We start from the raw sequence: 14,975 nt of genomic DNA on the forward strand, positions 1-14,975 counted from the left end.
ATTTAAAAGTAAATCATTTTTTACCTTGCTATTGTTGCAATTTAAATATATTGAACATGTTTTATATATTGTAAAATGTATAATACAAGCAAGAGCAGAGCTGAAAGCAAGACAAGTCAGACTCCCACTGATTAGTGTTTTCTCTGTACCCTTTGGCATAAAACCATAATCTTGTCTGTGGGAATTTCCAAAATAAGGTCTTTTAAACAGATTAAAGCAGACAGATTGATGGAAGCAGTTTGCTCATTCTTTCTGAGGACGGGGTGACCATAGGCCCTTATTACACAAGCTCAGGCTGGGTGAGAGACCGGATGTCAAGAGTTTATGAAGTCAAGGGCATTTCGACCAGGCTAGAAAGGGAACCAGCAATGGCTAAGGAGGAAGGCATGACCTGGGCACGACTTGAAATTAGATGACATTAGAAGCAGTTAATGATTACCGGCATGTGCTCACATTTTCTATATCTTCTCTGAAAGCTTCTTACATGTTTGGTGGTCTTAAAATAATCATTAGACATTAGTCCCATGTGTTTGAGAATGAATGGTCAGGGAATTGAAAAGTGTATAAAATATGCGGTGTGCATTTGTTGCTACTTTGTGAAGTGCTTACCTTGGTAAGTTATTTATGGACGGAGTCGCTATTTGTCCTCTGTGCTGAATTAACGCCACTGGGAGCCGAAGTGCAGTGTCATGCAAGCCTGCGAAGGGATGAAGGATTCAGTGAGCAACATAGGAGACCTCTAATAGGGTGAATCACAAGGAAGACTCTGACCCTCTGTCAGAACTTCTCCCCCACTCATGCATATGTTTGCCTCTATTATAGACAGACGGTGTCAGGGCACGGTCGTGGGTTAAGGAGCAGTGCGGACATCTTGTAGTGGGCTATTGTCTACTGTGCATAAAACAACACGGCACACTTTTCAATGAGATGTGCCTAAGCTTCATTCAAACAGTTACACTGCAGGTTAACAGTGTAACCTGGAACAATCCCTAACTAATGTTGATTAACCACCATTAGAGTTGTTATGAATTTATTAAGTGATTTAAATGCCTTTGTATTTAATCCTACCCTCAACCCAACGCTGGCACTTACTAATATTTTTTTACCATTTTGTACATTCGAGCAGTATAGGGGCTATCAGTAAATAAGTGCTATGCATACTGGTAGCCAGAAAAACGCTGACAAATATGGGTAGGCGACGGCGTCTAGTTGCCCTCGTCTTAAACTAAATTACACTGTGCTAGCAGAACCCCTTCCTATCAAACAAGATTCTGTCTCAATGATGTTGCACACTGTCTGACATGTCAGAAATCAGTCTGTGTAGTGATTTAAACAATATGTACAGGACAGGGTTCAAATGGGTTTGCATTTTTTCAATATGTACCAGAATGCAAACGTACACCTAAATTAATGTGGACTTGTTCTTTGTCCTTATACATACACACATATTGTTCTGACGCATAGATATATTGTTTTCCTTTATAGATATGTGTGTTCCTTGGCTCAGCGACTCACTGTTGGAGTCTTCATTTTATCACCAGACAGGATTAAGCCTGGTGGCATTTTTGCTCAGATTACTTGCAGATATTCATCTTTATCAACTGTGCTAAAGTTGAGGGTTAAATAGGAGAGTAGCAGCGAACTAAACCTCACTACCTTCAACCCCCCCTCCCCCTCCCCTCCCTCTCCCCTCCCCTCCCACCTTGGCATATACTTAAAGCTTACTGCCAGACAAACATGTTCAAAGTGACTGGACATGCCCAAATATGCTTTTGAAACATATAATGATGCCTCTAACCACTAGTTCAGATCTGCCATTAGTAAACAATGGAGAGAAACACACACTTGTTTTTCCACCTCACACTCAAATAGGCAGAGGGAAGGTAGAGCTGAGAGAGAAGAGGTCGTTTTATTACTGTTTCGAATCCACATTAAACATAGTTTAGAAAATTCGTATAGTATTCGGAGAAGCCAATAAATATTCTGAGCTGGATAAAAGGATTGTCCACATTTGTATTGTATCACACCTTGTAGTCCTCATATTTCGCAAAAATGTGTGTAAGGAAACTGTTGTGTTGAATTGTCCATGTTTCAAAGCTGGTGTAGAAAAGTCATTGTGGGTTTTTTGGCAAAAAAGCTAAGATTATGACAGATTTAGTAAGACTTACTGGTAATTACAAGGCTTGCTTTCCAAAGCTCATATTTTCCCACTGTTCTCTCTTGTCCTCTATTGTGTAATTGTGTAGAAATGTTGGCAGGCTCTGCAGGTATTTTGCATGACGTTAGACATCTGACATAAAGGAAGCATAGTCTCAGTTTCTTTTCTCACCTTCAGCCATGAGGGTACTCTCTGTTAACAATAAACACGCTTTCTGTTGCTAAGCATTCTTACAGGTAAGTACAAAAATAATGAACCATTAAGAGCCACATGTAAAAACATTACAGTTGACATATCTACAAAAAACATGATCCACAAATGTCACAGTGTTCTAGAAGACAGCTGCACCGTTTTTTTTTTTTACCTTCTCCACTGTTGTCGCACCGATGACAAGTTTGTGTTTGCTAGCCATAATGAGCAAACAGCTCACAGACAGACGCAGTGTTTGTCTCTCTAGTGTTCTCGTTCAGTTGCCTTATAATTAGCAGCGAAGCCCCAGCAGTGTTGCAGCATTTCTTCTTGAGGACCCCTGCCCCACTGCCTCCTCCTCAGTGCAGGGCTCTGTCACAACATGACCAAGTGTCAGGAGGAATGTAGGCTCCTCCACTGCCAGGGTAATCCACCTCTGCTGGCTCATTAACCAGCTTCAAATAACTTAGTGGTCCTTTTTTAATATAGAATAAAATAATGTGTTATAGTGGTGCTTTTGGAGAGCATAATCTGGAAAGTTTAAATAAAAATGTGATAAAATTGAATGATCCAAAAACAACCAGGACACCCGCAGTACGTAGAGGACCTATTGTACCAGGGCTGTTTGAGCAATACTAGAGTGTGATGCCATAACACTTTCATGTTTGTCCGATATCCTTGAGTTTAGGTGAACCATGAAAAAGCACAAATTCAATTGTCACCAGACTAAAGGGCTGATAGCAGAGAAAAAAACATGTCTCTGCCACAGTTGTAACCTTCCAGATATGCCTGTAGGCCATGATCATAGGCACACCTGCTCGACATTAATAAATCAACACTTTCCTTAAAGGTACACTGTGTTAGATTTAGAAAGATCTATTGGCTATCGGCAGAAATGGAATATAATGTAGAGGACATAACCAAATCCTTCACACAGCTCCTTCAATTGGTATAACTATATAATAAAAACGTGTGTGGAGATTTAGGAACACAAGACAACACTTTGTGGAGGGCTTTTTCATAAAGAGTGATGCAACACAACAAAATGCAGTAACCCCAGTCCTTTATGCCACACGGAAAACATGACAAGACACAACAGAACAAAAGCAGTAGTAGCAGTTGTGCATTCCTGAAGTGCATTTTTTAAATGTGCAACTCAAATCTGTTATTGCACCAGTTAACTGTTATCTCTCTCCATCTCATTGTGATAGTTCATGTGCTGTGTGTTCAACATGTGCTAGTATCTGCATGTGTCCTCAATTGTTACCAAGCTCTCATACAGGAAATTGGTGAGGGAGGAAAGAGCGAGGCATAATCCGAAAATGATACTTTACCTTTTGAACACAATTATCATGCTTCCTCTGCAGTCTGGTGTAAGAAAGGGCATAATGAAAACAAGGTATTATTTCATTATTTAGATTTTAAGTTGTTGCTATACTCTGGTTCCTAAATCAAAGGTCAAATACAGAGGTCATGGCTGTATGGCATTAAGTATTTGAATAATATAAACCTGACAGTCCCGACACATTTGCTGTTTAATCATTATAGGAGCTATCTGGATTACTTATTTCAAACTCTCGTACGGTATAGAAACAGGGGGGGGTACCTTTAGCTTGCAACAGGTTCATCGTTATTTCACCCTTGAAGGCTTGCATGACATTTCAAAATCTGACAGTTGGCAGAGTGGTTATTTGCACAACATGCTTTCTTTAGGTCTTTCACATTGCTTGCACTTTTTTGGAGTGACTTAAATATATGAACACCGTGATAACTTTGTTATACTTCTTAAGCCACTTATGCTACTTCTTGTATGATACTGTACTCAATTTCCACAAGAGATTTGTGGGCATCCTAATGATTTTTATAGTTTTTCTAATAGAACTGTCATAATACAGCAACCTTGTAATTTAATCTCATGAATCTCTTTTTAAGATCGCAATATTAAAATGGCTGACCTTCACAATCTCCTTCTGTTACATGAACTGCCAAGATACTTGCACCTTGCCTCTGGGTTGAAAATCTCAGCTTTGAATAGTGTGGCCTTTACACAGTAACTATTGTAGCACTAAGGTAGTTACTACATAGTTGAATAATGATGACATTTATATTAATACATCTTTTCCAGATACCTTACCCCTCAATGCTTCTTTCTGCAACATCAATTGCATTTGTACCTTCTGTTGTTCTTAACCACCATAGGTATTACATAAGATGGAGATGTCAGGTTTATGTTGTTACACTAAGCTGCTTTGAAGTGTAAAGAAGGAGACATCCTTATCATAAAGCTATATACATTGAACACTTAAAATACAGCTTTACTCAACGCGTGGCTATTTTAGGTTTGGTTTGTGAAGTAATATAAATGAAAATATGAAGGGTTTGCTATTTTGCCTGTTTTGTTGTAGGCTTTGTTTGGTTTACCTAATTATTACAGAGCCGTTCCTCTGATCTATTTACTATTTACTTCCGTTTTGTTTTTTTCTGCATGGGCTTGTGTGGACATTGCATTAAGTACAATGCTAGAATAGTGTTTTCAAACGGCAGACAGACCTTGTGTCCTAGAAAGGAGGTCACCTTGTTAGGTAGCAGAGCAGGATTAGTTTATTACTCCCCTGGCCCATATGTCTGAGCTGCTGTTACAGCTTAATATATTGTGATTCTTTTTTTAAGTCCGGCCCCAATAAAGAAACCACTCATATAATTGCCTTTTCGGACAATTTAGCATTGTCACTTTTATCATCTAAACGCACATAATCAGGGTAATTAGCATAGCACACATGAGCGGAGCCATCAGTAAACATTGGTCTGAGGAGTGAAAACCTCTCACTAAGCTGTCAATGCAGTGATCCCAGAGACTTAATGGTACAGCTTATCTGTAAAATGAACTACTCACGACACAGGCTGAAGTCCTTGTGATTTCCCGCTCAGGACTAATCTTGGTTATTGACTGTGTTGGTGTTTGTTTAAAGCAAAATGTAATCCTTGTTAATATTTATTTCTAACAAGAATGATACTCAAGCCAGTGGCGTCTCAGTTATCAGTGATGTAACTTCAGCATTTCTCACTCCCTGTTGTTTCCTTTGCAGATGAGCGTGAAGCAGTGCAGAAGAAGACCTTCACCAAATGGGTAAATTCTCACTTGGGCCGGGTGACCAGTCGCATCGGGGACTTGTACACCGACCTCCGCGATGGCCGCATGCTCATCCGCCTTCTGGAAGTGCTCTCTGGAGAACAGCTGGTCAGTATCTCACAGACACACAGAACCCCCCCCCCCCTCTGTCCTAACCCTGACCCAAGCCCTGAGGGGCCATGACCCTCAGACAGCACCACGAGGAAGGACAAATCATGCGCTCCAGTTCTTCTTTATTTGAGTGTGATTTACTTCTCCCCCTGTTTCTTGTTCTTCTCTTTTGAAATTGCTGATGTCCTAATGTATGTTTGGATCCCTTTTCGTCTATATATCTAACTTTTGTCTTCTTTGTTTTTCTTCTGCTCCCCACAGCCAAAGCCCACAAAGGGCCGCATGCGTATCCACTGCCTGGAGAATGTTGATAAAGCCCTGCAGTTTCTCAAGGAGCAAAAAGTCCATCTAGAAAACATGGGCTCACATGACATTGTGGATGGTAATCACCGTCTCACGCTGGGTCTCATCTGGACAATCATCCTTCGCTTCCAGGTAACATATAAAGCATATTAAGTGGAGCGCGTGCCAGATTGCTTTACCTCTTTCAAAGAGCGATTTTAGCCTTTGGGACATCAGGTCTCTGCATGAAGCCCGTACTTAGGCAAACTCACAAAATGTTTAAAATGTTAAGTTAACAGTATTCATGCTTTTCATGAATCACAGTCATTGCCTGTCAATTTCTGGCCCCTTTTCTGAACGTTTTTATAATATACTAACAGAAAATAAATTACAGTTATAATATTGCGAGTTCTGCTCTTCTCACAGATCCAGGACATCAGTGTGGAGACAGGGGACAACAAGGAGAGAAAGTCAGCTAAAGAAGCCCTGCTGCTTTGGTGCCAAATGAAAACTGCTGGGTGAGAAGAGGGAGAGAGAGAGAGGACTCAATTACACATATTTTACCATATTTTACCATGTATGCGTTACTTGGTTCTACTGTATTGGCCACTGACTTGTGCTGTGTTGAGTTAATGATTGATGACTTCTGCTCTGGCCTTTGCAGATACCCCAATGTCAACATCCACAACTTCACAACCAGCTGGAGAGACGGTCTGGCGTTCAGTGCCATCGTGCACAAACACAGGTCATTGACTTCTTCCTGTACTCAATGTTATCGGCTCCTACAGTAAAACTGGCTCCTGTTAGGCACACACTTATATATAATTAATAACAACAGGTCCTTTGTTTAAAGTGTGGATTTCAGATACTCATCCTGGAAATCAAAAAGGTGTCCGGTATCTCCCCCCCCCATCTTTTATCTCCCCTAATCTAATGCACCTGTCGCAGAAGCATCACACCTCTCAGGTGTGTTTTTATCCCCTTTTCCATTTAGGTCTCCTCATACTCCTCCCATCCTTCAATACGTCTGCAGTATGGCTTAAAGGCTGAAGATAAAATAGGGTGTAAGATGACCTAGATCACAGAAATAATAACCCACTTATTTCCAAAAAGGAGCCATGTTTGATTACTCACTTGCACACCCTGCTCTTCATGTAAATCTTGACGCTGCCATTTACATGATCAGGTTTCTTTGCAAACTACAGAAGAGGCAACAAAGCAAACATTTACAGTATGCAAAGAGTTGTTTCCCTTACATTGTTAAAGTAACTGTAAGAAAATTCCTTAAAGGGGACCCATCATGCAAAATGCACTTTTTGATGTCTTTCATACATAAAGATGTGTCCCCGGTGTGTCAGGGAACTCACGCAGCGTCAGAAAATAAAACCCTCTCTCTTTTCCTCCGTACCCACATCTCTAAAAATGGGGGCACAACGGAGCTGTTCCAGATTTGCGTCCAATATGACGTAATATCGGAAATGTGGACCCACGGCACTATGGGAAACGTTACTATCAGAAACAATGCCCGACTGTTTTGGACGTAACATGGTCGGTGTTTACATTAGCATTGCTAACACTCAGAGCTAACCTGTACTGGAGAGCATGTGTGTGAAGAAGCAGGAAATAAAAAGGAACTCACCTTGTGGTATAACCAGCAAGAGAGAAAGCCTTTGAGCTCCATACTGTTTCAGAGAGAATCCTTGATAATCCATGATATGGCGTTTCATCACGGCAGTATTTAGTTTAGACAGTAGCTGCCGGGTCCCGCATGAGCTCAGCCTCCTCCTTTTTTTTTTTATCCATTTTTTTTTTTAAAGCTTTATTCCCAAAATCAGCACTTTTGAAACAGGAAGTGAAATATAGGGATATGAGGCATGGCTACAATGGGTGATCTGTTTGGTATTTTGAGCAAAAACACTTCATAGACATGTTTTTTATATATTTGTATATATCTGAGACCTATGCTATTGCCTAAAAATAGCATGACACTTTAAGTTTATTGAATTAAGAACATGCTGGAGAACCAAAGGTTCCATGATTATTGTACAAATCAAACTTTTGGATTTTGTGCTCATTCCCATTTCATTTTTCATTTCATTTTCATTTCAAACCTTTATTTAACGAGATTGGTCCCATTGAGATCATAGATCTCTTTTTCAAGGGAGACCTGCAGCATATAGGTTCCACATGAAACATAAAACAATAAAGGACATTATACATTATATTTACAGGATACATTTACATAGTTATAGACATTTACAAGTGCCCATAGTATCAACGAGCATTTCATTTAGCCTAGCTTTAAAAACATGCAGAGGAATGAGATTGCTCAGTTTCAATTGTTGCTGAAGATTGTTCCAAGCAAGTGGAGCTGCGCACATAAAAGCTGTCTTACCTAAGACAGTCCTTGCTCTTGGCACATCTAACAATACTACATCATGCGTTCTCAGACAATAGCTGCTTGCAACTCTCTGTGTTATCAGAGAGCAGATATAATACGGGAGTTTACCCAACAAAGCTTTATAACAAAACCCATATTTTGAGAACAACAGTTCTTGATATTTATTCAATGAAGTTGAATTATATATAAGCTCCCAAACCAATTTTACATCCCTCTAATTCCTAAGAAGGCCCAAAATGAAAACATGGCTCAGGCAACAATAAGCAATACTTGGCAGAAGCATCTCGCCTAATCCACAAATAAAAAGCCTGTTTGCATGCATGTGACTATTCTTTCATCTAATGCTTTATCTAATGCACCCTGGTCTTTAAACAAACACATGCATTGGAGTTGAGTGCACAAGGTGTTTTCTCTTCATTAATAAAATGACTGTGTGTCAACCTGAGAAATATTGCAAATGGCTTGCACCTTACTTTACAATCCGTTAATATTAAAACCATAAATGTTCCCTGGTCATTGCAGACCTGACGTGATTGAGTTCGACAACCTGAAGAGGTCCAATGCTCACTACAATCTCCAGAATGCTTTCAATGTGGCTGAGAAGGATTTGGGACTCACTAAGCTGCTGGACCCAGAAGGTGAGTGGGTGAAACCTCGACAAAAACATGAAGCATTTCTATCACAAGTCACACTGACGACACTGTCCACACAGGCACTAAACTGGGGCCTGTTGCCTGAACAGATTGATGGTTGTTCAGGATTACTGGAATTAATTCTAGTTTAGGCAACACAGCATCACATGTCAGCTACACTGACATCACAAATGGTGTTTCCATTTTAGCACCTAATCAACTTATTAAAACTTGACATTTAAAAGGTGAAGTGATGAAGTCATATGTCATTCAGCAATTACTGATTTGCAGATTAGTTTTAAAGCAGAGCCTGCTGTGTAAAGTACCACATCATGATACACCGTATGTGTCGCTGATAAAAAAAGGAACAATTTAAAAAATCTGATATTTGTCATTAATTTCACATTTTAAAAAAAATATCATGCAACCCTAGTTTAGGTTCTTTCACTTGCAAATGGATCATACTAGGGCTGTGCAATTAATTGTATTTTAATCTTGATTTTGGCTTGCAACGATTACGAAAACAACGTAATCAAAATAAAACGATTTTTTTTTTATTGGTTTTTCAGTTTAATTAAACTTAAAGTTCAGGGTAATCAACTGTTAAAAACATATTGTTAAAAAAAAAGTTTTCAATAAAAGGATGTTTTCAAAGTAAATGGATAATCGTTTTTAATAATCGTGATATCAATTATTGACCAAAATAATCGTGATTATGATTGTTGCCATAATCGCACGGCCCTAGATCATACTATCTTTTTTATTTTCAGATGTTAATGTTGATCAGCCAGATGAAAAGTCCATCATTACCTATGTGGCGACCTACTACCATTACTTCTCCAAGATGAAAGCCCTGGCAGTGGAAGGCAAACGTGTTGGAAAGGTTTGCTTTGTTCTGTGTGTATCAGAATCAGAATACCTTTATTAGTCCCACGGAGGGGAAATGTGCGTAGTTACAGCAGGAAAAAGAGCCACAGACAGCTTAATGGTACATATGTTAAATATGTGACATGCATTAAAAAAAAAGTACTAAGTTATGATATAATAAAATGTTACATAATTTAAAAAAAATACACATCCTGTAAAAGTTCTTAGGATTTAGCAGCCATGTATATATTACACAGTTATTAACGGCATTTATATATATTGCACATCTAGCACTTATTGCACATATGTGGTTGGTATTTAACAGCAGCAAGTTAGACAATTTACAAAATACACACCTTGTAACAGTTCTAAGGATTTAGCTGCCAGGTATATATTACACAGTTATTAACGGCATTTATATATTGCACATAGTTTGTTAGTATTTAGCAGCAAGGGGTGATATAGTCTGTGTTGTGTGTGGGAGGGGGGGGGGTCAACTAGGGGCTGTGCTGTTTGTATAGTCTGACCGCTACAGGAAGGAAAGACCTGCGGTATCTCTCCGTGAGACAGTGTATGCATGTTTAAAAACAGTGGGTACATGTACAGTACATGGGAAGATGCCCACCAGTTGCCTTGATTCACAGATCCCTCTCTGTTGCAGGTACTGGACTATGCTATTGAGGCTGACCAGCTGATAGACAAGTATGAGTCCCTTGCCTCAGAGCTGCTGCAGTGGATTGAGCAGACCATAGGGACGCTGAACGATCGGCAGCTAGCTAACTCACTGAATGCTGTGCAGAACCAGCTCCAGGCGTTCAACTCATACCGGACTGTGGAGAAACCCCCCAAGTGAGTAACAGAAGGCTAGGTTAACATAAACACAATGAATGACAATCTGCTTGTTATCCAATATAATTCAAAGTGTGTTGTTCCAAAATGTTAAACCAAGGTGTCTGTCTCCCCAGATTTACAGAGAAAGGGAACTTGGAGGTTCTCCTTTTTACCATTCGGAGCAAGATGAGAGCCAACAATCAGAAAGTGTACATGCCAAGAGAGGGCAAACTCATCTCTGACATCAATAAGGTATGGGTTGCTGTATAACGTGCTACAAATGGTTTTCCTCTAGAAATATGAAACTCATGTTTAATAATGTCATCAAATCAACACAAGCATGATTCTGGGGAAATTGTTAAAGGTCCCATGTCATGCTTTTCTGGTTATTACCCGTCCCCTTGTGTGTTATGAAGTTGTTTATGCATGTAAACGGTCTGCAGAGTCACAAACTCTCGAAGTGCACCCTGTAGCGAGTAAAACTCTAACACAGAAAATACCTGTCTATGCTGACCCAGAACGCCTCGTTGGAGATTTTTTACTTCTTGGGTATAGTGATGTATTTAGTGATGTAACGTAACGTCCGTGAAGCCTTTACGTTTGGACCAATCCGCGGACTTCCTCACACACACACGCACGGCGGGACGTTGCGAGGCTCGTTGCTGCGAGGAGTGGGACAGTGTGAGCTGGCTCACTGGTGTGGGGTCAGCGAGACACCGCGGAACTCAGCCTGAGCACACACACAAACTCCCAGCCAGGCTGCGGGTGTGTGTGTGTGTTCGGCTGGGTTTCGCTGTGTCTCGCTGTCTCGTAGACGGCCACTGGGCTCTAAGGGAGGGGGGGGGCAGGAGCTCCAACAAGCCGTTTAGGACAGAGAGTGAATACACATACTATACAGAGATGCTGTATGAGAAACCAATGTGAGTTTGGAAAATTGCACAATATAAATCTATTCTAGTAGACCTCAACAATGGAATTATGATCAGTAGAAATGGCCATGACATGGGACCTTTAATGTTCGACTGAATGTTTTCCTAGCCCGCAGGATTATCATCTAAAAACTGGGTTTTACAAATCGGCCTCATCGTGTATGCAGTATATGTTTCCTAGTTGCAGGATGTAACCAACTGTTTCTATTTACATGTGGCAGGCATGGGAGCGATTGGAAAAGGCAGAACACGAACGAGAGCTGGCTCTGAGGAATGAGTTGATTCGCCAGGAGAAGCTGGAGATGCTCGCTGCACGTTTTGACCGCAAAGCAGCTATGCGGGAGACGTGGCTGAGTGAGAACCAGAGGCTGGTGTCTCAGGTAGTCAAACTAGATTTGATTCAATCAACAAAAACACATATATGGCTGCAGATACTTTCTGATTTCTGTCTGAATACATTGAATAGTTTTAATGTGATAAGCTCACTCATCTCTCTCACTAGGATAACTTTGGGACTGACTTGGGAGCCGTGGAAGCTGCCACCCGTAAACACGAAGCCATCGAGACAGACATCGGGGCTTATTGGGAACGCGTGGCTGCTGTGGAGTCCGTTGCCAAAGAGCTGGAAGCCGAGAGATACCATGATGTGCGGCGTGTGACTGCGAGAAGGGATAACGTGCTCCGACTCTGGGAATACCTGAAAGAGCTTCTGGCCGCACGAAGAGAGCGGCTGAACGCCCATCGTGACCTCCAGAGACTGTTTGAAGAGATGCGCTACATTATGGACTGGATGGCAGACATGAAGGTACTGACCCCCTGCTGTGCATTTCTTCTTTCTGTTGGCTTTGTTTTTAATCAACAAAAAGGAATGTTCTAATCCTCTCAATGAAGTGAGTCGTTGTTCACATATGGCAGCTTTAGTGTCTGCGCTAATCAGTGCATCATTAACGGCAGTAATTAGCTTTACTGAATTTGGCTAGACTTCAACCACTAGGAGTGTTTCTTTTTCTCCTTGCATGGTTAAATCTTGGTCAAAATGTGTGTTTTTATCAATAATTATTACATGGCTTAGTTGAATACTCGATTCTGATTGGTCAATTCAGAACACGTGACACGTTGTTAATCCAGTAGTACAGACCGCTGTTAAGCACGTATTGACCGTTGTTAAGGACGCTCACATCTGCACAAAGAAGTTCGGTCGATTTAACTGTATGCCGTTTTCGAACTGACAAGACAAGAGCGACGAGAAAACAGGGGAGAAGTAACGGGCAGAAACCCTCCTTTTTACGCAGCGGTCCAGACATAGACATCAAACGGCAAAACATATTCAGTTGCCAGTTACTTTGGCATTAGGGCAGGGATATATAGATACTTTCCAAGGTTTGACGTAATGAATTGTGCTACTTTTAAAGCAAGCAACGATGTTTTCAAATCTGTAATCAAAAAGCTCCGCCTTCCTGCCGTTGCTACGTATTTCAAACGGTAACAACGGACTATTTTTCTTAGCGGATGCATGTCAATTTAAATCAATACATACAACTATTTTGTAAATCAATAAAAACATTTTCTAAATCCATAAAAGCATTTCAATTCATATTGGGAGTCATGTCGTTACTTTGTTGAGAATGATGTGGCCATATAATAATCGGGATAATGTGTAGCGACTTGGTCATTATGGGGAAATTCTTCTTTTCCCAATATTGACCAAGTCGCTGCACATTATCCCTTACTTGTTTTCAAATTGTGAACATCCATATATAAGGCATCTGTTTAAAATACTAACATGCTTTCCTCTCAACACCTTTAACCAAATATAGCTTATATCTTATTTGGTACTCTTATCATTACTAACTAACAAAGAATTGTTTTAATTTAATGAGGAAGAATTGGATGGATGGATTCATTGCTTCTGTAATTTGCAGTGGTTACTAGAATCATGTTGTTAATGTCTTGGTTTGTAATCAGCCATTACTATATAATGAGAATGCTTGTAGAGAGAATATGATGTATTTTTTAACTGTGGCTTTAGCACAGTGTGATGTCGTGATATAATGGTCTTCTGCTCTAATGGCTCAGATAGAGGCATTCTCTCAGCTGTGGTTTGAGAACCAAGGCTCAGGCTCCCTGTGTGTTCAGGTTAATGGTCTGAGGATGCAGCTTGCTGAAATTCTATCCGCTGTTATAATAGTTTTTTTGGTCGTTTAGATTATCACCAAGTACAAGACGTATCTCAATGAATGGTCATGATGTTTGAGGAGACACCGACATTCCTGGTGCTGCTTTGTTGGAGGATTAAAGGTCCCATGTCATGCTTTTCTGGTTATTACCCGTCCCCTTGTGTGTTATGTAGCTTTTTATGCATGTAAACCAGGGGTGCCCACACTTTTTTGGCTGGCGAGCTACTTTTGAAATGACCAGCTCACCGAGGTCTACCAACCAAAAATAAAATCCCAAATTGCAAGGGTTGCTGAATAACACGTTTTATTTATACATGGGATAATAGGGCTGCAACAAACGACTAATTTGATAATCGATTAATGAAACGATTAATCAACTATTCGGACTATTACTGTATGCCTTGCACAATTTCTCAAATGCTCTTATTTAGCTATCAACTTTTAGGTTTAGTTGTTTTAGGCATGTGGAAACTAACAATGAAGACAATAAAGATGAATACCTGATTCAAAAATATATATATTATTATATTAACTTAAACAAATTGTGAACAAAATTAACATTGCTTTTTATTTAAATTAAATAAATAATATTTCACATCAAAAGAAACAACAATGTTTTAACAAATCGTATTAAATAATCTGACAGAACTGTTAACAGAATAAAGAGTAACTCAGTTACCTCTAATCATTAACCCATGTTTGTATCATTGAGTTAACTCTGTGTGTTGCTGCTAGCATACATAATAACACCTGACGTGGAAACGTTACTCGTGGACGGGGCTACAGAGCTACTAGAAAGACAGTCGAGCCCGGTGCATTCCTCCGTCTGAATGTGGAGCACTTTTGCTAAATGTTTAGACAAATTGCTCGTGTTACCGCCCTCACATGCTAAACACTCTTGGCAACGAGCATTGTCCACCTCAAGACGGGTAACATTTAACCACACCTTGGAGCGCTTCTCTCCGCCATCCCCGCCATGTGTTGCTGCATGTAGCAGTAGTAGCATGTAGTGTGTAAACTGCCCCGCCCCCTCGCACACAGACGGGAGAGAGATCTCGTCTCGATTGGAAAGATCAAAAATACACCGACCATAGACGCATTTGTTTGTCTTTTTGCATGTTAGAAACGAGTTGGCGGCACAAAGACTGCGAGATAATGTTTTTGTAGCAATAATACATGACCTTTCTCTTTCTCAACTCGCTACTCGGAGGGAAGTCGCTGTCATATGCCTTGTGAACACGGGTTAACAGACTGGAAAGCGATAGGTC

General features: G+C 40.3%; 1 protein-coding gene across 8 annotated transcripts in view; it reads left to right on the plus strand.

The window, feature by feature from the left end:
- Positions 1 to 14,975, plus strand: part of LOC117535623 (spectrin beta chain, non-erythrocytic 1) — a 58,031-nt gene that overhangs the window by 20,703 nt on the left and 22,353 nt on the right. For all 8 annotated transcript variants that reach the window (XM_034200161.1, XM_034200156.1, XM_034200171.1 and 5 more), the window contains 10 exons: positions 5,434 to 5,585; positions 5,850 to 6,023; positions 6,297 to 6,388; positions 6,535 to 6,615; positions 8,794 to 8,909; positions 9,674 to 9,786; positions 10,432 to 10,619; positions 10,736 to 10,853; positions 11,752 to 11,910; positions 12,033 to 12,335. In XM_034200161.1, coding sequence (XP_034056052.1) covers positions 5,434 to 5,585; positions 5,850 to 6,023; positions 6,297 to 6,388; positions 6,535 to 6,615; positions 8,794 to 8,909; positions 9,674 to 9,786; positions 10,432 to 10,619; positions 10,736 to 10,853; positions 11,752 to 11,910; positions 12,033 to 12,335 — 1,496 coding nt within the window. The remainder of the gene's footprint in view (positions 1 to 5,433; positions 5,586 to 5,849; positions 6,024 to 6,296; positions 6,389 to 6,534; positions 6,616 to 8,793; positions 8,910 to 9,673; positions 9,787 to 10,431; positions 10,620 to 10,735; positions 10,854 to 11,751; positions 11,911 to 12,032; positions 12,336 to 14,975) is intronic.

Source organism: Gymnodraco acuticeps, unplaced genomic scaffold (assembly GCF_902827175.1).
Source record: "Gymnodraco acuticeps unplaced genomic scaffold, fGymAcu1.1, whole genome shotgun sequence".
NCBI classification, from domain to species: domain Eukaryota; kingdom Metazoa; phylum Chordata; class Actinopteri; order Perciformes; family Bathydraconidae; genus Gymnodraco; species Gymnodraco acuticeps.